This window comes from Anabas testudineus, chromosome 15, assembly GCF_900324465.2.
Source record: "Anabas testudineus chromosome 15, fAnaTes1.2, whole genome shotgun sequence".
Lineage (NCBI taxonomy): Eukaryota > Metazoa > Chordata > Actinopteri > Anabantiformes > Anabantidae > Anabas > Anabas testudineus.
The window spans coordinates 18974348-18995683 of NC_046624.1; the positions used below are offsets into that span (position 1 = coordinate 18974348).

The 21336-nt window shown below is 40.1% G+C and overlaps 2 protein-coding genes and 1 long non-coding RNA gene across 9 annotated transcripts in view; 1 reads left to right on the top strand and 2 right to left on the bottom strand.

The window, feature by feature from the left end:
* Positions 1–622: 622 nt before the first annotated feature.
* Positions 623–6284, bottom strand: si:dkey-22n8.3 (ATP synthase-coupling factor 6, mitochondrial). 4 transcript variants are annotated; one of them, XM_026354867.1, is made up of 9 exons: positions 5228–6284; positions 4989–5039; positions 4444–4540; positions 4055–4147; positions 3001–3501; positions 2706–2789; positions 2133–2193; positions 1751–1875; positions 623–826 (listed from the first exon to the last, which is right to left on the bottom strand). In XM_026354867.1, exons 2-9 carry the CDS (start codon positions 5025–5027, stop codon positions 798–800), a joined length of 1029 nt encoding a protein of 342 aa, XP_026210652.1. In that variant the 5' UTR covers positions 5028–5039; positions 5228–6284; the 3' UTR covers positions 623–797. The 4 variants fall into 4 exon arrangements, with proteins under 4 accessions (XP_026210652.1, XP_026210650.1, XP_026210653.1 ...); XM_026354865.1 differs by having other exon boundaries at positions 5142–6284; XM_026354868.1 differs by lacking the exon at positions 3001–3501 and having other exon boundaries at positions 5142–6284.
* Positions 6285–6295: 11 nt separating this feature from the next.
* The window catches only part of itsn1 (intersectin 1 (SH3 domain protein)), a 35806-nt gene continuing 20765 nt past the window's right edge, over positions 6296–21336 (bottom strand). For 2 of the 4 annotated variants that reach the window (XM_026354861.1, XM_026354863.1), the window contains exons 23-45: positions 21145–21231; positions 20910–21058; positions 20260–20339; positions 19993–20165; positions 19843–19888; positions 19370–19491; positions 18959–19082; positions 18664–18858; positions 12570–12691; positions 12224–12330; positions 11621–11722; positions 11438–11519; positions 11110–11208; positions 10938–11021; positions 10545–10628; positions 10240–10371; positions 10072–10152; positions 9734–9855; positions 9526–9608; positions 9315–9398; positions 9165–9229; positions 8875–8983; positions 8603–8751 (exon numbers count right to left, since the gene is read on the bottom strand). In XM_026354861.1, the coding sequence (XP_026210646.1) occupies positions 8603–8751; positions 8875–8983; positions 9165–9229; positions 9315–9398; positions 9526–9608; positions 9734–9855; positions 10072–10152; positions 10240–10371; positions 10545–10628; positions 10938–11021; positions 11110–11208; positions 11438–11519; positions 11621–11722; positions 12224–12330; positions 12570–12691; positions 18664–18858; positions 18959–19082; positions 19370–19491; positions 19843–19888; positions 19993–20165; positions 20260–20339; positions 20910–21058; positions 21145–21231 (2481 nt within the window). Of the gene's footprint in view, positions 8752–8874; positions 8984–9164; positions 9230–9314; positions 9399–9525; positions 9609–9733; positions 9856–10071; positions 10153–10239; positions 10372–10544; positions 10629–10937; positions 11022–11109; positions 11209–11437; positions 11520–11620; positions 11723–12223; positions 12331–12569; positions 12692–13749; positions 16956–18663; positions 18859–18958; positions 19083–19369; positions 19492–19842; positions 19889–19992; positions 20166–20259; positions 20340–20909; positions 21059–21144; positions 21232–21336 lie in introns of those variants that run through there. The other 2 variants (XM_026354862.1, XM_026354864.1) reach the window with 2 other exon arrangements.
* LOC113158735 lies at positions 12225–14448 on the top strand. The gene is made up of 2 exons (XR_003298584.1): positions 12225–12317; positions 12656–14448. It is a non-coding gene; the product is annotated as an uncharacterized LOC113158735 (long non-coding RNA).

Below are 21336 nucleotides of genomic sequence, written 5' to 3' on the forward strand. Positions count from 1 at the left end.
GTATTCTACGCAGGCGCTCTTGGTGACCGCCCAAACCCGATGACGTCACCGCAGCGCCACTGAGCGCATCCCATCGCTGGACGTGAATGAATGAAAATGACAGTTTTCCTCTAATTTGTTGTTTTATTCCATCTCTTTACGAAGCCGAATTGTTTCATTAAAGCGACTGCATTCAATGATTACATAGACTTGTCTCTCCTCTGCCGAAATAAGTCACAATTGTAAAAGAAGTTTCATTTTTGCAGCTTTAGGTATGAAGTCTGGTGCCGTGTTGAGTTTGTGTGTGTCCTGTATGTGTGTATCCATGGCTGTGACTCACACCATCTCTATCACAGAGTCGTGACTGTGGGGGGGATTGACTTGGCTCTGTCATCGCACAACACGGCCAGCAGTGATGGAGCGAGACAGAGTGCATGTACAGGGAAATATAGAAAGCTAAGAGAGAAATCATAGAAAGGAGGGAGAGGGAAACAGGCAGAAAGAAAAACATATTGAAAATAGAGAGATGTTGAACTGACAGCTCCACCTGCTGTTTAACGAGGCATTGACTGGTATCTGTGATGCTTCAGTTGCAGGTGACACATGCAAACGTCCCCATCCTCAGAATCAGAAAACACCAGACTGACTCTTCTGCAAGTGCTGCTTTAATGAACAGAGTTTAAATCATTATTGCACAGCACACATTAGTACAACAGCGGGGAATGTGTCCCTCTTCTCTTTTTCTGTTCTCATACAGACATAAATTAAATGGAGGTGGAGGAGAAAGAGCATAACGAGTAGGTGGAAGCATTCATGGATCATTTGGAGTCCTGGTCCATGTTGGGCTCTAGAGACAATAACAGCAGAAGTAAGTTGCTGTACATTCAGAAATACATATATTTCTTGTCACTGCAGGTAATTTATTGAGTCTGTGCAGTGAAAAGCCCTGTGAACGAGCTGCAGAGCTGCTACAGAGCTGAAACATCATGTTCCAGAGTTAAAAATACAATCCATCATCCCCATAGGAAATAGGATTAGCTGCTGTAATGTATTACCCATGTGAGGCAGACGAGGCCTTTTGTCAATGTGATGCCAGATTAATTGAAAAATCCAAATACCAATCAACATTTTAGCTATTTAAATAACATTATATTGTGCTTAAATTCAGTGTTGTAACATAAACACATAAAGCAAACAAATGCTTTTGGAAAGGATTCTGTATTTTTAGTACAGAACAGTGACACAGATCTAAAGAGTGAAACATTTTAGACTTAAAATAATAATTCTTATATTATCTGCACTGCAGTTTCTTGCTATGTATAAGAAATAATCTGTCATAAACTGATTGTGCACTGATTCATAGGAAATTAATCTTCTAGTCTATTTCAAACCCACCAACACACTCAGGCAGAGACTCGTCCACCCCAAAGACCGGACTGCAACAGGTTTTAGGTGATAAGAGGCGGGACTATTACATCCTTCACATCCTCATTGTTTCACCTACTGAGCCTAATCAGGCCAGGGATGGAGTGAAAACAAACCTGGAGGATAAATGTGTGGGCTCTAACCAACTATCTTCAGACTGAAGAAGCTACTTGATGAGTAGTGAAAGGTTTCAAACTAACAAAAGGAAGTCCTGTTGTCATGACTCAACTTCCAGATAACTTCAGCTGGACGAAGGAGAATCTTCTCTGACATAAAAAAGGATTCTGTAGAATATTCCAGATATAATTAAGGTGATATTTACTCACTGGTACGACACTGTACTCACCTGTAAAGGTAAACTGAGGGAAGCTGCTCAGGTCTCCTCCTCCATACAGTTTCTGGAGTTTAACAGTCTCCTCCGACCAGGACCTCCTGTAACCTGGGTCGGCTTCTGCTGGTCCTCCTGTCAACCTTAGTGGAGAGGAGATAGAAGATGGTGAAGCTGAAAGTTCAACTGTTGTCTTCTCCACATTACATCTCAACACCACAGTTTACCTCCAGTAAACCTCCTGTTACTTTTGTTTGTGTTTAATCATCTTACAGATATTGTGTTGGATGGTATTTGTTACTTTGGTGAAGATCAGATCAAGTTTAATGACCTATTTATGCAGAAAAGCAGTAAAATTACAACTCTAATTATAACTAGAACCTTTTTTTTGTCTTAGTACCTTTGCAGGTTGTTGTACTCTCTGATCTTTTCCAGGAAAAGTTTCTGAGCCAAATCCAAACCTGAAGATCACAAATAAAAACACGAGTGTTAAAATCAAACCTCATATCAGGTACTGGTACTGAGCAGAACTCCAGGTTCTTGGTGTTTGGGTTCCACATTATTAATGAGGTTATTACCTTTGTTATACTTTTTCATTATCAACACAATGACCCTGTTACCTTGTTAATATGGAGATATTAACCCAAGCCTATTATTGCCTTGTAATTACCTACATATTACTTCATTATTACCATGTCATTTCCGAGCTGTCCGTGTTACCTAATGAGATGCTGAGAGTTTTCATTACCAGTTAAACTGCTGTTGATGTAAAACTACACAGACACACAGATGTCACATAGCTCTTACCCACATGTGCACAGACTTTCACTTCACTTCAAAATTCACCCTTCTCATTCATTTGAATAGATAAAGTATGTGTGTAGAACTACTCCACTTCCAGTTATGGTGTTGAACCTTCGATGTGCTATAATCCACGTGTTGCCCATTTGACCTGATTGGGTACAGTACGTACCTTCTTCATTCCCTAAGGCTTCACTCTGTGCTCCTGTCTCCTCCACCTCCTGTCCCAGCAGCACCTCATTCAACGTAGAAGAAGCTGCAAGATCATCAGCCACTGTATCAACTGCAGCTGTAGTAACACCACCAGAACCAGGACCCACTCTGGCTCTTTGGTTTGAAAATCTACACACAAACACCTCTATAGCTGGCACATGTTGATTTAATCCGTACACAAAAGCTAACGTTAAAATGATAAGATACATGCTGGGACAACTTCAGTGTGAATAGCAGTAAATCAGTCCACCCACCTGTGTTTTTGGTTTGCATGTCTTTAGCTGCTGTGTCTACTGTGACGTCTACTGTAGGCTCTAATGGACGTTCAACAACAGGAACACAAGTTTCTAGTGCTTCTATGAGGGGAAGACTGGACTCTGCTGGTGATTCTGTTGCAGATTTTGTTACAGATGGAGAAGATGATGCTTCTACATTCAGGTGAAATGTTTCTGTAGCAGCTTCTACTTTGGTTTGTGTTGTGGAAAGGCTATCAGCTGCAAAGGTCTGAGTACAATCAAGAGGAGACTGATGACTCATTTCACAGGAAAGTGAAATGTTTGGGTTTGTTTGAGGTACTGATTTTAGTTCAGGTGATGGCTGTGCAGCACACGTCTTTTTGGGAATGCTACAAGCAGCAGGAAAGACGTAAACAGCTGGCTCTGTCTTTGAAAGCAGAGGAGAATTTAAGGTGCCGACTTTCCTTGATGAGGTAGGAGGAGGTTTATTAGGCATGGAGGAGGCTTTGGCAGAGCGAGCTGCAGAAGGAAGGGAAGAGGAGAAGAATATAAAGAAGAGAATCTAGAGGACGTGGAGAGGGGGAATAAGTCAAACCACTCAGCACAGAGATGGAAGAAGACTTTGGGCAAATCTCTTCTCTTTTCAAAAGAGAAGAATTGCTGTTTTTTTTCATCACTACATATTATTTATTTGAGGGGTATCTGGACAAAAATATCACATTCAACTATCACATTCATCAATAATGGAAATATTTGTGATTATATGTTGTTTCCCAGAGGTTTCTATAAATGTAGTTCCAGAAATGTGCATAGTTTAGATCTTATCCACGAGTCCTACAACACATTTTACTGCTGGCTAACACAGAGTGTCCCGGAATCATACAGGGGACAATATGTCGTGATGAAGAAAGGGTTGAGCTCCTTATCTTTTAAACTTAAAGGTTTCTAAACTGCTTACATGAATAAAACATCCAGAACAGATTCTTTGTATCTGGAGCAGCACATTTCTATCCCTTGCTCTTGTCAGATAATGAAAAAGATGGATATCTGGAAGTCTCCTGAATGTGCTGACCTGAAGCAAGAGATGCTGCATCCGGCCTCTTCTGGGAAAAGAGCTGCTCCAGGAGTTTAGCAACATCGACTGCAGGTTGGGGTTTGACTTTTCCTGCCAGTATAAGACAATACATGCTGAGAATAATATTACAGCATCGTCTCATCACCTGGTTCCACTTCTTCTGTTCCACTAGCATAGACGCAGTAATGCAAACACTTTACTTTTCAATAAATTCAATAAATATATAGTTTACGACACACTGTAATGAACACTCTAATTCTCTAACACTCCTTGTTACAAGGTACAACTATTACAGTGCATTTATTAAATTTTCTTACTACGTGTTGATGCAAAATAGACTTTAGCACCAAAATGTGAACAAAGTGCAGCGAGTGTGTTTGTCTTACTGATGTGTGTTCGTCGTGGCTCTTTTCTGTCTGATTTGGAGCTGAGCAGAGCAGCCTGGTCCCTCAGTGGACATCTGCACAGGTCCCTGTAAAGACACTGGACACAGACACAAACATACAGTGAACATCAGGTTATGTTGTTACCAGATCAAATTAATAAATATATTCAGGTAAGATTTAACGTTAATAAAGGAAACCACTGGATTCAATTAGCTCATCATAACTATGGTAATTAAAATGACTTTCATAACCAGCTGGAATATTACAGGGGACATTTTATTGATTATTTATTAATGTAATTATTTTGCTGTACTTCAACAGGATTTTAAATACAACACTTGTAACTGAGTATTTTGAATCTGTGTTAGAGAATCTGTGTATTTTCCAGGATTTAACAGTACACTATGTGAGGACTCTTTCCACCTCTGGTTATGGGTGCAGATATATCAAACATGTTCTGTGCTTTACTCTAATAAACTGTTAAATACATGGGGTCAAAATAAATCTACCTACTATTATGTACAGATAGAAAAACATGTACTTACTTTTGCACATAATCCTTTTCTGAACAAAGCAACAGCCATGATAGACTGAACCTAAAAAAGATGGACAGATGTCAAAACGAGCAGAAACACACAAATTATAAATTAGTTTGCAGCACGTTATACAAACTAAATCTAAACACAGGATAACGACACCTTCTTCCTGTGTCGATCACAGCCGTTGTGTTTGTAAGCTCACTAATAAACAGTGTTTAAAGAGCTGTTTCTAGTGTTACACTTACATAAGAGTTTTATTTTAAAGCCTTTTAAAAAGTGATGGCTGCAAAAACAGACGCGTTTCCGGTCAGGACGGTCAAAATAAAAGCCTCGATAGTAGCTACTGATATGAAAGTGACAGAATCTACATCTGCAAAAGGTAAATTTCAGAGATATTAATGTTAAACTGTACCTGTAAACTGTAATGAAGGAAAAGTACAGTACTAAAGTAAATGTGCTTAGTTATTTACCACCTCTGGTGATAATTGACATTATTGGTGAATGTTCGTTATTTTTCCCTTAAATTGATCAGTTGTCTGTAAAATTTGGTTTGTGCACAATTTATTGATTTTAGAGTTCACATTTTGTAGGAGAAAACCAATCTGACAATGAACAAATGTACTGTTAAATGAAACACTGATTGGTTTTGTTGGATGATCATGAATGGTGTGCTTTTATTTTGAAGGCCCAGCTCGATCTCTTCCGGATTCACTAAGGTTCAATTTGTGTTTTGACCCAGCAGAGAGCAGTAAGAGCATGTGGACTGTGGACTCCCTCCAAACCCAGGTCCTGGATGTCTCTGTACTGACCTTTATCCAGAGACAGTGAACTGGTGGAGGAGAGGAGGATGTTCTCACCTAAAAATACTGAATCATGTTGCTTCATTGTTGTATAACTTGGTTTTCCACTGCAACAACATGCACTACAGAAAATAGATTAAAATAAAATAACTTTCACCTGTGCTGTTTCTATGAGTGATAAAGCCAAATGAAATCAAAATTAGGAAAAGCCTAAATAAATACATATTTTTAAAGTAGAAGATGAGAATCAGTGCTGTAATATGTTTACAACTGATCAGAGGAAAAAACACCATCACATTCTCCAGATCCAAAGTCACTGTCTTCAGATGAGCCGTGTCCAAAACCCCAAAGATTTGATGTTTAAACTGACACAAAGCAAAGAAACACACTTTAAAATCAGTCTTCATCCTAAAAGAAACCAGCTGCTCTCTTGGTCCAACTGAAGTTTATTCTGAACATTGAAAGACAACAACGTACATCATCATCTTCTACAGTGATAATTAACAGCAGGCTGTCTCTATCGCCCCCCCGCCCCCCCGTAGCGCTCATATATTAACTCTCAGATAGCAGTAGTATTATACACAACCTGGAAAGTAGACAGTAAGAACAGGTTCAGTCTGAATTAGGTTAGTTACAGTACACTGTTGGAGGAGGTGGGGGTGTAGGGGTGGGAGGTACTGGAGAACAGTACTTTGGGGATGATCGGGATCAACATCATCATCATCATCATCATCAGCAGCAGCAGCAGCTTCAATCTGGGGAAACACAAACATTCGTTCACACCTTCCTCCACAGCCAAGGTGTCTCACTGACGTCTGATTGGACAGTGGCTGGTCACAAAGGTAACTACTGGTCGTCTCAGGACATTACTGTAACCGTGGCATTAAAATAAAAACGACTAACTAAGTTCACTAACTGGCCGAGTAGATAGTTAACCGTTTCTTTTATCACAGTTTAGAAGGTTAAGTTCACTACTTTGACTACTCAAAATGGCCGCAGTGCTCTAATGTCAGCGTCTGTCTGAGGTTCCTCAGGGTCAGAGCGTGGAAATAGTTAAAGTTATGTTGTACCTAGCGTGTTCGAGGGCCCCTGTCCAGCTCTGGGCCCCGGATTTTTGCCTTCCTGCATAGTGACAGCCACTGCGACAGCTGCAGCGTAACAAAAGCTGTTAGACGTGGGACAAAAAATCACCTAAAACTAGTGTGACCCCGTGTGAGTTTAGCATCAAAAATAAGAAACAACAAGACGTTCTTCTTTACAGTTTGAATTTTCTGCTGCGAACCCACGTTTCAGCCACATTACCATAACGGAGACATGTCAAAGGGACATCTTAACATGTCTGTAACTTCTTTACACTGGACACTTGTCATAAGTCTTTTTGTATTTCCAGCTTATTGGCATAATTAACATTTCTCAATAAACCTGTACATATTTAGCACAATAATTAGATAAGATAATGTGACAAGTGTCAACAGTGTTAGTAAACAGACTAACATTTTACAAAGTCAAGATCCCGTCACACGCAGTACCTCAGGGCTGATCTGAACACTCAATATATAAAAACAAAAAGGAAATGTACACTGAACCGTGCCGTTAATTAGCCCGTCCACCTTGACACCTGTACAGTCATTCACACCAGCTGTATGTCTCACACACTCACACGTGCACACTGGGGATCCGGTTTGCTGGGACAAAGAAGGAGGACTGGGATTGTCACTGGAGTGTCTGTGAGACTGTCTGATGAAGCAGAAAGGGAGAGAAAACAGCAAAGACCCGGCTGATCTCCGAGAGGACTGGACTGGATTAAACCAAACCAGACTGGAATAAACTGGACCTGACTGAAGGAGGACAGAAGTAGACTGGACTGTGCTGAACAGAAGCGTACTGGACTACAGTAGCTGATCTGTAATCACAAGTGATTCTGTCTTCACCCCTTGTGTTTTGCTTTCTCAAGGCTCCAATAGAAACATGTTCTTAACATGAATTAAATAATAAAGATGCCAGGACGATATTATAATTAGAATAGTTTTGCAAATTCCCAAATTAATCAACTATTAAAATGCAAACAGTACACACTAAATTTAGGGTTCAGCAAATTAAATGTAATACTTTTAAAAAATGTCTTTTAAATTTAGAGTAAAATCAAATTTAATACTAATTCACGGTCACACGTTCAGTCAACGTCAGAAAATCATTAGGCTATAGTAAGTTGACATTTTTATCCCATCAGTTTTACATAACAATAATTCATAATAATGTCATTAATATATTAACGTGACCTGGAACCAGATAAATGGTAGAATACTGACGGGAAGATTAACCAACTAAAAACAGCGACAAAACAAATAAAAGAATAAAAGCTGACTATGAGTCAGTGAGCTCTGTAGCTACTGTGGCTAGCAGTATAATAATAATAATAATAATAATAATAATAATAATAATAATAATAATAATAATGATTTAAAAAACCCTCTTGCAGCACAGGATGTGTAAAATCTCTCGACAGCCTTACAAAAGCAACCTTTTAATAGCTCATAGGGTTTTTTAGGGACCTGAATTCAAGGTTCTATATAACTTTTCAAGACCTGTCCAGTTGAAGTCCACTTCCTGATCCCGATTTACTAATAGTTTTTTCATTTTATTTATCATATACTTGATATTAACTGTTCGCCTTAGCTGAATGTGTCGTCCTCCCCTTGTCAGCACTAAAACACCAAACTATGAAAATCCAGACCAGTCGAGTCTAATCCAACCCAGCTTCCAGGGCCTCTCTAAGCTCCTTCTCAGTTCAATCTAGTCCAGTAGGGTCCTGTTCTGGTTTTACGGTTCTTCGAAGAGCTGGAGATCCAGCCTGACAACGATCTCTCCTGTGGGAACCTCGTGGAGCAGCAACCTCTTCGTGATTGGTCCTTTAGAGCCCTGGTCCTTCTTTATTTCAGCCAACCGGATCTCAGTCCTGCCCAGGAAGTCTGTAGAGAAGAAGTCAGAGAGCGGGTGTGAGATGAAAATGTAAAGTGAAGCTACAGTATTTCTCCCTTCATGGAGATCAGGTGATCTGAAAAATCTCTTTACAACAGCACGTTAGTACTGACCGTCAGGTGAGAACTGGTCTCGTTCAAAAACAGTGATACAGAGGACGTCCTGTTCCAGGTCCTTTATAAAAAACTGACAGTTGGAGTTCCACTTAGGATTCAACGTGTCCTACAGACAAAGACAGTTCTGAATCATCGTATGCACGTGAATTCGTTTCAACATTACATTTCTTTTTTTTTACTTTTTTAATTCCACAGTACAAAAACGTAAATGAAAACCAGAGCCGGTCTCATAAAACTGTAACGTCTCTTAATCTCTAATTAATAATCAATTAAAGCCGTTATCATACCTGTAATGTTTTTGTGATATGGCACTGGGATCCCATGGTCACCTCGCAGTAAGGGTTACTCTTTCCTGGAAATACAGACAAACAAATATTTGCTTGCTGTTGATGTTTTAGAACAACGAACCAAATTTCAGTAAAGGAGCGTGTTTTTACCGTGAGAGCGACAGGGTTTCAGCTCAATTCCCTCCACAATGTTGACCATCAGTCTACCGATACCTGTAGCCCTCTGAGAACGAACTGAGACAGAGGAATCAGAGAAAAGCATAAGACGACATTAAAAACTGAGAAAGAAGTAATAATAATAATAAATTAAGACAAAATAAGAGAAAATGGATCAAATAAAATAAAACACAAATACCGATACCTAGATAAGCCTTCTCTCTCTTCTTCTTCTCTGTCTCAATGAAGAGTTCTGAAGCAGCCTTGATTTTCTGAACCCATGCCGTCCTGCAGAAACACACATAAAAATCACAAGCTTTTCAAAATAAGAGCAGAAATTTCAATCTCATCAGCAAAGGCGACGACTGAACTGTAGTTATAACCATGTGTATGTGCAGCAGTGAGAACGTCACCTTTCATTGATGCTCTCGGCTCTGAGTGTGTAAACTCTGTCTATGTGAGAGATGTGGAACAGAGGTTCATCTCCTGATGGATCTGTTGGCAGCTTCACTAACACTTCATTTAGGAAGATCGGCTGAAAGAGACAAGTTAGGTTCTTAGGAGTCACAGAGAGGTTATTAATGTTTTTGTTAAAGCCACATTTAAGATGATTTAAAGTTTTCCCTTATTTTTTATGTAAATATGACGAGTGAAGTGTGAAAAATGGAATAAATTATGTATAAAATAAATTGTGAAGAGGAACAAAAGAGCGGAAACACCTATTTCACAGCAGTAAAGAGCTTTTTTTTACCGTCTTGTACATGCGGTACTGCAGATGTGTCTTTGAGGAGAAGACTTTGTCCGAGCCAGATGAGCCCAGAGGTTTGGTCACCTGTGAAAGACAAGAAGACGACCAGGGTTTTACAAACAGAGAAACAGTTTCACCTGCAGAACACACTCAGAGAGAGAACAGACTCACCTGTGTCAGCAGCAGGAAGTCGTTGAACAGGAAGCCGTACAGCTCTTTGCTGCTCTTGGCTTTAAAAAGTTTCCCGCTGTGAAGGAACTTCCTGGGACCCAGACAGTTGGTGACGGAGTTAAACACCAGTTGCTGACGGACAGAGAGGGAAAGAAAGAGTTGAATGATTTCAGTTCAATACTTTGAATGCTGTTTGTGTCTCTTATTATCTTTTAAATGTACAGATAAGAGGTGAAGCTGCCTTATTAGAACAGATAATACAACAATAACCTGTACGTGTTTGTATATTTGGGTGTTGCAGTTACCTCTGACAGACCCTCACACTGAACATGAGCCTGAATCCACTCCAGTCGATCTGAGTTCTCCTTCTCCCTGACGCCCTCGTTCACCTAAACACACACAGTCAGTTTCCAGCAGCCCTGTTTACAGTCATAGTAACAGTCATGTTCGCTCTACAATGCTTCTGTATAAACCTGCAGGAGATGTTTAACAGCTACAACCTAAAGGGTAGATTGATGTTACAGTGGAGTGTGAGAATAATGTTTCTCCGTGCCGATGTAGTAATAATAAGTTATTCTAGGCTGCTCTAGACCAGTAAATCCTACTGGTTTTCTATTATACTTTCATATCGTGGCCTGTGTGACCAAGAAACACTGTAAGAGCAGCTTGGTGGTTTGTGTGCGTGTTTGTGTTTTCACCTGTGAACACAGCTCCTCTGCTTTCTCCAGAGCTGCCTTCAGGTGGCTGTGGTCTGGATGTGACTCTGGGGTATTTTCTAAGATCTGTAATTAATAATGAGGAATAACAGAATAAGAATGATAGCTTGAAAATTACAATACCTTACAGTGAGGAGGTAAAACATTTACGTACATTCTTAATGATGAGCGGGTAACGCGTGACTCTCTGCATGGGTTTGAGCAGGAAACTGGACAGAGGCATTCCTTTACACCTGGGATCCATGGCTAACCTCTGACAGAGACAGAAGACGTTTTAGAAGCAGCACATTTTACAACTGATTTGTAAAAAATCGGACCTGAGTTCACTCTAATCCTGATGTTAAGTGTGTGTTAGATACAATATGAAGAAGCTACGGGAAGTATTCAATGCTGTGCTTTGTTTTATTTTAGGTTTTTATCAATACTTTAGTGACGTTTTTACACCTTTTTTCTTTTACTCTGACTAAATGAATATTTTATACCTTGAGGAAATCTTTGATCTCCGGGTTGTCGTCTGTTTTCTGTTGAATCAGCGTGGCTCCGTTCAGTTGACACGAACAGAATCTGAACGAACAGAAGATTTTACAAACGTTTACATCACAGATTCTTTAACGAGGAATCAATTGAGGATTTACGACAGCTTCATATCAGACAAGAGACTGAACCTAATGTAGGGTTGCATGTGAGGCAGCTGGTTGGTGAGAATGTCCCCGATCATCTTCACCGGCATCCGGTCACCTGACATCTTCTTCCTCACTCTTAGAGCCCTGCAGGGACGAGGAGGATGCAGCAAGTTTACTTGACTTCACTACAAAGTAGATTCTAGCAGTAATACATGCAGAAAAGCTGAGTGTAGTTAAAACATGACTATAATTAATTTAATGAACCTTCTCGTCTATTGTTTTTAATATTTAGTTAAAATTCAATGGTGTCTAAAGATGAGGTGCTGGGGCCAAACCTCACTGACTTTTATGTTAATTATAAAAATAGAGCACTGCTCTGTTTCAGGTTGGACAGTGAAGTCAGAAAATATGAGCTGTGGCTCATATATGGTTTTTCAGTTTAAACATTATTCAAAGCAGCTGAACTTTGCAAGGCAAACTTGGGTTCACGCTGATGTTATCTTTAAAATTCAAATGAAAGCCAATGACGACTGGATTGTGGTTTGAAATGCGTCTTCAATGCAAACTGTCTACAACAACAATCTACTGTTAACCTGTGTGCACAACAGTGTGACACTGGAACGTGTTCGGTGCATTTCTCTTTACTTGAGTAGCTTGATGTTGCACATGATGAGCTCCTTCCAGTTGACGAAGATCATGGCCACTTCTTTCTCGGTCAGCAGCTCGCACTCCAGCAGAGGTTTGTGAAAGATCTGCGTGCGCACACACACACACGATAGATAGGCATTACTACATGTCTAGACATCTTGTAATTTGTCCACTAACATTTGAACAGTGAGATTTAGTCAATACTGAGGTCCTGTGTGATGACTATTTGAAACCATATAAAGTCAGTAACAGTGTTCAGACTGATTTTACCATTTAAACTCCACAAAATTTACACTAGAATTTGTTCTGGCTACCACATTTCTTGCTGTATCTGTGTGTTTACCTCTGTGACGAGCTGCAAATCGTTGACATAGTTCTCCTCTGTAACGATCAGCTCGTGAATGTATCCCTGCCTCTTCCTCTCCATAGGGCTCAGCATGTCCAGCAGATGCAGGTCAGCGCACCCTGAAACACAAACAACACACAGACCCACACAGCTATCAATAAAATGTCTCGACACAGGACTAAATAAGGAAAATAAATGATACCTGTATTAATGCATTACCGAAAATGTACATACCTGAGATCAACAGAGAGGTAGAGGTGATAACAGTCATCAGTTACTCTCTGGACTCAACAGTGTTTATTTATTTATTATCAGTCTACCTGAGCTTCGCATTATCAGCTGTTGTTGACTGGTCTCTATGTCAGATTAAGTATTTATGAAGGTATTTCTGACCTCTCATATCAAGACGTGTCAAAAGGTGAGAGCATTAAAAGAGAAATCAAGAATAAATGATTCCACTTATTCTTGATTTAAAGCTATTAAATTGAATAGTGAGACGTACTAAAGCTGCAGCCTCCGTTTCTGCAGAGTCAAACCAACTAAACTGAAAACATTTTATTGCAGTAGGGATAAAGCAGAATGTAATTTATGAATAACATGAATATATTAACATCTTTATCACACCTATACACTTCCAGTAAAAATGACAAAAGCAGCATCGTTAAGTATGAGCTGGATAAGATGCAGAAAGTTGATTAACTACAACTCAACAGATGTTTCTGACAAAAAGTGCTGAAAATTATTCGACCAGTTTTTGCTAAAATCATGTAAGATGACTGTAAAAAACTGTATTTCGCTAAAAGTTGGGTCCAAGACTGATCTGGTTCTACTGACTTTAAAGCTGTATTAATCAATCTTTGACCACTAGGGGGCAGAACAAATAAACAGCAAGCTGACAACATGTAGAATATATTATATTATAATTGATATTACTTACTGAAAACACCTGCATAGTTGGTGAAATTTCCATTGGGGCTTCATCGTTGCATTAGATGCCCACTTTTAGATGGAGTAATTTGATTTAGTGTTAAAAATATAGATTAATGCAATTCTACCAAAACTAGTATTTAATGATTTAAAATGTACAATATTTGTTTAAATACACGTTAGAACAAGAGGCTTATAAGAGAAATTGTGGGAAAATGGAAAAATGAGTAATGAGGCCAATCAACTGCAGTCTGTCTCAGAGCGTTTAATCATCAGGACCAGTCAAATCTCCACCAATAAAACCTCAGGACATTTCCATATCAATACTATACTACCATTCTGTACACTTCATTCATTCATTCAAGTATCCTATCCATTCCTTTGTGTATCCATCTGACCATTCATGTCCATAAAATTGCTCATTCATGCTTTAATTTCCACTCACTCACACACTCTTTCATTCATGCACACGCTGACACCGAGTGCAGTCTGGTTACATTTGGCTTGGCTGTTAATCCTTTCACCCGTTCATCAGAGTTGCTATTTTTATCCATCAGATGCACTAATCATAACCGTTCATTTGATTAATTATTAAGTTGACTTTTTATTCTATTTTAATCACACCAGGCTAGACCAGAGCCAGGTTTTAGGGTAGAATTGAGCAAAGTGTGTTTTTTTTTTAACAGCAAAAGAAATAAATGTTAAAATACAAGTTCTGAATGAAGAGCATGTTTAGCTTCCACCTGCACCATTTTGAGTCCCTAAATGATTCAATCTTAATGGTAAAAGGGACAAAAAATGTCCACAAATGAGAGCAAATAGTAACAGAAATACAGTGTAATGTTGATGCAGCTCTTTTGTAGCATGGCTCTGGCTTAGCTTGGTTTGTTTCTAAACTAAAATATGCAGTCTGACTGTGAGGAGTCTCAAAAAAAAAAAAAAAAAAGAAAGTCAAGTGACCCAATCTGGGCCTCGAGCTTCAGTTTGATAAACAACCGATGGTTTTTGACTCACACAAATCAGAGAGCTTCATGTCCAATACTGACACACTGAGGAGACAATGAGATCCAATCAGGATAATAATATTAATAATATCACAATAACACCTCTGTTGCTTGTTGTATAAAAAGGTTGTGTAGCTCAACAATCATTTCATTCACCATTTGTGTTTCTGAGGGTAAACATTAAAATCACAATACTGTCATCTGGAGAAAAACAAACAAACAAAACAACAAAAAAACAATACAAATCCAATATGGCAACCACTATAATACTAGCCTGTTGCTAAAGGAACAAAGAACTGTGGAAAACGGCAAAGACCCAATGACGTGTGTGTCACCATGACATCTCTTAAGATACGGCAGATACTGTATACGGTCTGTATTCCTCTACCAGACAGGCTGTCCATCCCTCAATGTGGGGATCAGCAAATCAGTATTTGATATCATAAATTGGTTCAGCTGTGTAAAGATGTCGTTCTATTATGGCAGCTTAACTCGCAGAGAACTGCATGATCATTTGAAGCACAGGAAAAATTTGAGATTGAAGTAACGGAGCAGGATGTGTCTCTAGAGTCCAGGATGTTTTAGCACCACTTTAAGATCAAACTTAAAATCACCATTTTTGTGAATGGAGTATGGTCATAATTGATTAAAAGACCCTGAAATGTACATTACAGTGTGAGAAATGAAAGGTCAGTTGAGTTAAAAGTATGACCAGTTGTTGAACTGAGCCACAACCAAAACAGCTGTGCAACTTAAAAACCAGTTTGATGTTTTGTGGTTATTCACTATGAGACGAGAAGATTACTACAGCTCACTTATTGTTCGTTAGCTTAGCCTAGAATAAAAACACCTTTTAGAGCTCCCCACATCTGGAAATGGTCGTTATGCTAAGCTAAGCTAATTAGCTCATAGCTCTACAGATGAGAAGAAAATCTCTTCTGACTCTCAGAAACAAGGCAAATAACTAACGTCCCCAAAATATCCAACTACTCTTTTAACTGGAATGATTTAAATTAGCACTTCTTCAAATGACAATTTGTTCCACCCCACTAATTCTGTCTGTGTGATGTCATTGCCCTTCGTCCTGGTGTAGCCATCAACAGCATCTCATCATTGAAACACACAAATAATGAACATGTAAACAAAACAACAACAACAACAGAACATAAAACAGATCATTTAAAGTTATTATAAAGTCATAATGTTAAACTAATGTTGATAAAAAATGTGAGAGAGTAATGTGTGTCTGAATACTCCAAACTGTACCATCTTAACTGTGTGTGTTTGTTTGTGTATTTGATTAGCTGGTACGCTAAGACGTTACCACATGGCTTTCAATTTAGCCCTGAGCTAAGGGCTTAGTCCCACTCCTGCTGCTAGCTCCCTTCTATGCCTCCTTGCCTCCTTCCATAACATGAAAAAGACAGAACCCTGGAAAACCGTAGAAGGGAGCAGTGTGGGTTGAAACTGAGCCTTTAACTGCTGTGGGATGCACTTCAGTACGGCCTCATTTCATCTCCTCTCCTTTCCTTCATCTTAATTTATTTTTTTTCATGGGTTAAAAACGGAAAGGGGAAGAGGAAGAAAAGAAGCTTGACGGAGTCTTTGGCATTGAGGAGAGGAGAGGTGAAGAAAAAGGTGCACTGAGCACTGTCCTCCAGCAGATAGTGGGTCTTTCTGTGAAGCTGTGGGAGGGAGGGGTTAGTTAAGGGGATGGGGTGAAGCCAGAGCGTTTGACTGACAGGTGAATGAAGCTGCTGAACCAATGGAAGAGGTTAAAAAAAGAGGAGGAAAAGAAGAGGAGGAAAGAGGGGATGAGCTGAGCTCTGATTCCGATGGCAGAATCTACCATAAAGCCACAAAATGACCCACTATCCACTGAACCAGGCTAAGATAGGGCTGCGTGTACAGATACATGTTAATGCGTGTGTGAGTGAGTGTGTTGTGTGAATACAGTCACTGTGATCCTGTCAAAACATGTTCATCAGTCCAATCTGGGAGAAAGGACCTCAATAGTCTGGTCTCCTCTTTTGCTCTCCTTTAATCTCCTCTCCTCCTTATCTAAACGCCTGACAAACTGAAAGAGAGCGAGAAAAGGAAGAGGAAAAGGAAAACAGAAGGAGGAGGAGAAGAGGAAAGTTAGAGAGGAGCCTGACTATTGATCTCCCTCCTGTTGAACAGTGCTGTTTGGAGCCAGAGCCTTAGATAAACAGTTTGGCCAAGTCCAGTCAGAGCCATGCATAGACAGAGTTCTCGCCACCACGGGCGTTTTAACGTTACAGTCTGTCTGTCTGTCTTTCTCTCTCTCTGGCTTCTATTGGTGGAGAGGCGCCATTTCCGGGTCATGTGACCTCTTGCTGCTGTCCCATTGGTTGAGTGGCCTAGTGGGCGTGGCCTAGTGGGTCTCTTTGAGGGCTTTGAGGAGAGGGGGGTTCTGGGTAATGATATGATCCTAGAGAGAGGACGACAACAACAACATCAACAAAAACAACTAAACAAAACAACAACAACAACAACAACAACAACCAATCGGGTGCTAGGTGGGTGGAGCGTGCAGCAAGACAGAGAGTGTGGAGGTGTGGTCTAACCTAGCATAGAAACAGAGGTTGAAGAGCGGGCAGCACAGGAAGTCACTGAAGGGTGAAACGTTTTTTTCTCCGAATGAAGACAGTTTTTTATTATTTAGTATCGACCACATATTTTACTGTTCTGTTGACGTCTCCAGTCGTTGGAATCATTGACTGTGTTTACATGCACTTAACCAATCATGCTACTCAGGGAAACCAGGTTTTTGAAAAATCAGGGAACAAGTTTAAATGCACTCAAGAATTACTGGAAATTCGAGTTTACATGGAGCAGATGAGTAATCTGATTTCTCCTCTGCCTTGGGCTCATTTTGTAAGTATGGTTTCCAGATTTGAAACGTATAGAGACAGAGGAGACTCTGTGTTGGGGAAGCTGATTGACGCTGTAAGAGAGACACGATGCTCCTTTTCTTAGTGCAACCTTATGAATTGAAGAAATACATGGTGAAAAGAGTCTTATTTAGACGTCTACCTGGCACGTTGTGGTCAGACTTTGGGTGGACTTGCAGTGACATCTATTTGCAGCCTTTGTTCGGCACATATGCTCTTGTAAATAGCCATTAGAAATTTGGTTATGTTTATATTATGTGTATACATGGCAGGAAAAAAGCTGAGTTGTCAGATTGCGTCAATAAAATGATAACAAATTTTGCGTTTTATAAGCTCTTGTAGCTTCATTTATATTTTTTGGTGGCTAATACTGTTTAGGAAAATTCCTTTAAATGATAAAAAGATGTTTCGCTGTATTTGTAATGGTTCTACATTTAAAATCACAGTTGGTTTGTCTTTATTACATCTGGTACAGTTTTGCAAGCAAGACTGTGCAGCATGGCTTAAATCATTTCAACAGTATTAATAAGAGTACTTTTCTTTTGTCATGTGACTATGTCTTTGTGACACAATTAATCCTGAAGTACATAAATTATAAATAAATGCTGATACCTATCCTATAAGGTTTTCAGAGTTGCCTTCTATTAGATTCTATTATTTACTTGTCATTCTTATTTTTGTGCACGGACCAATACGACTTCTTAGTGATAAAAATACCAACAAGCTTGTTGATCGGCTTAAATTTTCTGCACAGGGACATCAGTTCAGGTTTACTGCCGGTCTTTCCGCTCTAGAAACTCTAAGTCTATGGTGGATCATGCTGAGGGGACACATGCAGGAAAGAGGGAAACACCTTTACACTAATGTTGCACATACATGCGCACACACACACACGGGCACACACACACGCGCGCGCACACACACACAGGCATGCACACGCACATACACATTATATAAACACACAAACACCACCCAGAGGTGGTGCATGACTGGGAGGTTATCAAAGAGGCCCAAAGGAGTGTTGAGTGAAAGGTGAAAGGTCAAACCAACCAAGGGTCAAAGACAGAGAGGGACAGCATCTCCACACTTGGCTCTGGGTGTGTGTGTGTGTAGGTGTGTGAGGGAGAGTGTGTTTCAGAGTGTAAGTGAGACTGTGGGTTTTACATTAAGACCATGTTAATGTGTTCATTGGTGTGTGTGTGTGTGTGTATGTGTGTGTGTGTGTGTGTGTGTGTGTGTACTCACACTGTGTGCTCGGGTCGGTATCCGTGGTGAGTTTAACGTAATTGCTAGGGAACAGACCCTCCCTCCCGTTGAGCTCTCCTTTCCACCAATCACAGTCATCCTTGTTGAGCACCGTGATCACCTGGCCTTTCTGGAAGGCCAACTCGTCGTCGTTCTGGGCCACGTAGTCATACATACCGATCACCTGGCACAGAGCTTCAGGACCAGAGACAGTGAATCAGACATGATGGACACAATTTGGACACAAATTGTTTAGACATTAACAGAGAGTTTATAATCCTTTATGCTTGTGTACCTGTGCTGGCAGGAGTCAGTTTAGGGGGGGTGGGCTCGGTGGGTGTCGTCTTACTCGTGCTGGGACTGAGCAGTTTTACATAATTGGCTGGAAACCAACCTATCTGGCGCTTTTTCCCCCGAGCCTGAACCAACCAGAACATGATTATTAGTCATTAATCACAACATCAACTTCCTGTGCCTGTTGTGATTAACTTAATAAAAGATGGCCTCATAATTAGAGTATATATATTTTAATCTTGTTACATTTATAGCTAAAAACTTCATCTACTAATACTTTGGACGAACCATTACATGTTAAATTCATACATTTCAGTATTTTTAAACTCATCAGTCACATGACAATTTCAGGGGTTTTCTGGCCTTATGGATTTTAGGCAGATTCTTTCATGTAAAGTTAAGATATTCATACCTGGAGCTCACCCTCCCACCAGCCCCCTGGGTTCTTTTTCCTGATGAGGATGAGCTGTCCTGGAGCTAATGTCAGCTGCTCTGCTCCTGTAGCATTGTAGGGGGCGATCACCTGAGCGATTTCTAAAGGAATAAAGGATGCTGTGGTTAGTTCTGTTAGTTAATTAAGTGCTGATATCAATATATAGTGTTGGTTAATGACCTGGAATGTTGACTTTAATAAAAAAATATATTTGTATGGCACCAAATCATAATAGAAGTCATCTCAAGGCACTTTACAATGTTTAACTTTCAAGACCTCACAAAATATTACTCTATACAGAAGGTATATATACAGGTAGGACCAGTAATTATACTGTGGGGATATATGGCTCCAAGGCCGAGGACACCTGCAGAAGAGAACAGAGAGAGGGAGACAGAGAGGAGGAAGCACTTGCTGTGATGGAGCAATACGACAAATTAAATTACGCTCACCTGGTTTCTTTCCAAGGCTGCCTGTCTTCCCTGCTGGTCCCAGAGACTAGAGACAGAATAAAAATATAGAATTCCTCATTACAAATATTTCTTTCAGCACATAAAAGTTTCAAAAGTACATCTCCCACTCTTAATAACTTGTTCTCCCACCTCTGATGCTGAGTCTCGCAGTTTGACGTAATTTGACGGGAACACTCCAGTTTTATTCCCGACCATGCCCGTCCACCAATCGCCTTCTTTCCTGGTCACCATGACGATATCTCCCTGCTGAAAACTGAGGTCCCCTTGTTCATTGCTCTCATAGGTGTACATGGCCACATACTCTGCAGAGGACAAAGGAACAGAGTCTATGATAATCACCCACCTGATTTTATAACGAACAAAAACAGAAAACGTGCACGTGTTTGTTCATGTTACCTTCTCCAGAGTCAGAGGGTTTTGTTGGGGAGGGTGAGGGTCGTTTTCCATTGGGTGGGCTGTCTGATATTCCAGGCTCACTAGAGGAAACAAGAAAGAAACAAAAAAATGTGCAACTTTGAAAAATATAAACCATACTTCTTATTTTTTAATTCACACAAAAGTTTGGTGTTAGGAGCCCAAACTGCAACCACCATAAGAATGAGCCTGGTATTGCCACATGTCACTCCACAGTAACTGGCCTCAGCTATTTGTGGTGGATTTTTCCAATTGCTGCTGGTGGACAGCTCATTACAACGCCTGAAAGCCAGATGCAATCAGTCAGTTTCAGCTCAATTACATCTGATATTTATGGCAGAGGAGTTCCAGTCCTAGGGGCTGTAGCTGCAACAGCCCTAATGAAGGATTAAATGATGTGAGATGGAGCAAGAGTTGAGACCAATAAAGTAGAGAAAGTACTATGTACAGAGTGAAATCTGGCAGCAAGTTCCAGATCGTGGCTGACGACTGTGGCAAAACTATAGCAGGTTTGGTCCTATCAGGTTTTTTACTTGAAGAAGATGAAACAGTGTGAGACGACAAATAAAAGACCAAAACCAATACAGAAAAAACATAAATCCATTCTGACTTGATGTGACTCGTTCACCCACCTAGTGTTTTTGCTGCGTGTTGTGGTGTTAGCAGGGGCCGTCATCGTGGCGGAGATAAGCTTCACATAACTTTTGGGGAACCAGCCTCTCTGTCCGCTCTGCAGTTCACCTAACCACCACATGTCCTGCTGCTCCAACACTGTAATTATCTATATTAACAACAATAACAACACTGTTAGGTCTACTCTGTTAAACATGATAGACCACTCCGAAAATCTGGCTCACGCAGTTTTACCTCATTTTTGTTGAAGTTGAGGTGGTTATCCTTTTTGGCTCTCCAGGGATACAAGGCCTGAGCCTGGAGGCCTTCAACCTTCTCTCCCTGACAAACAGAAAAACAGGGAAAAGAAGAGAAAACAGCATTTTAGTTACGATGTTCATGTGGAAACAAACTAATGTTGGACTTTGTATTAAAAGATTTATCCCT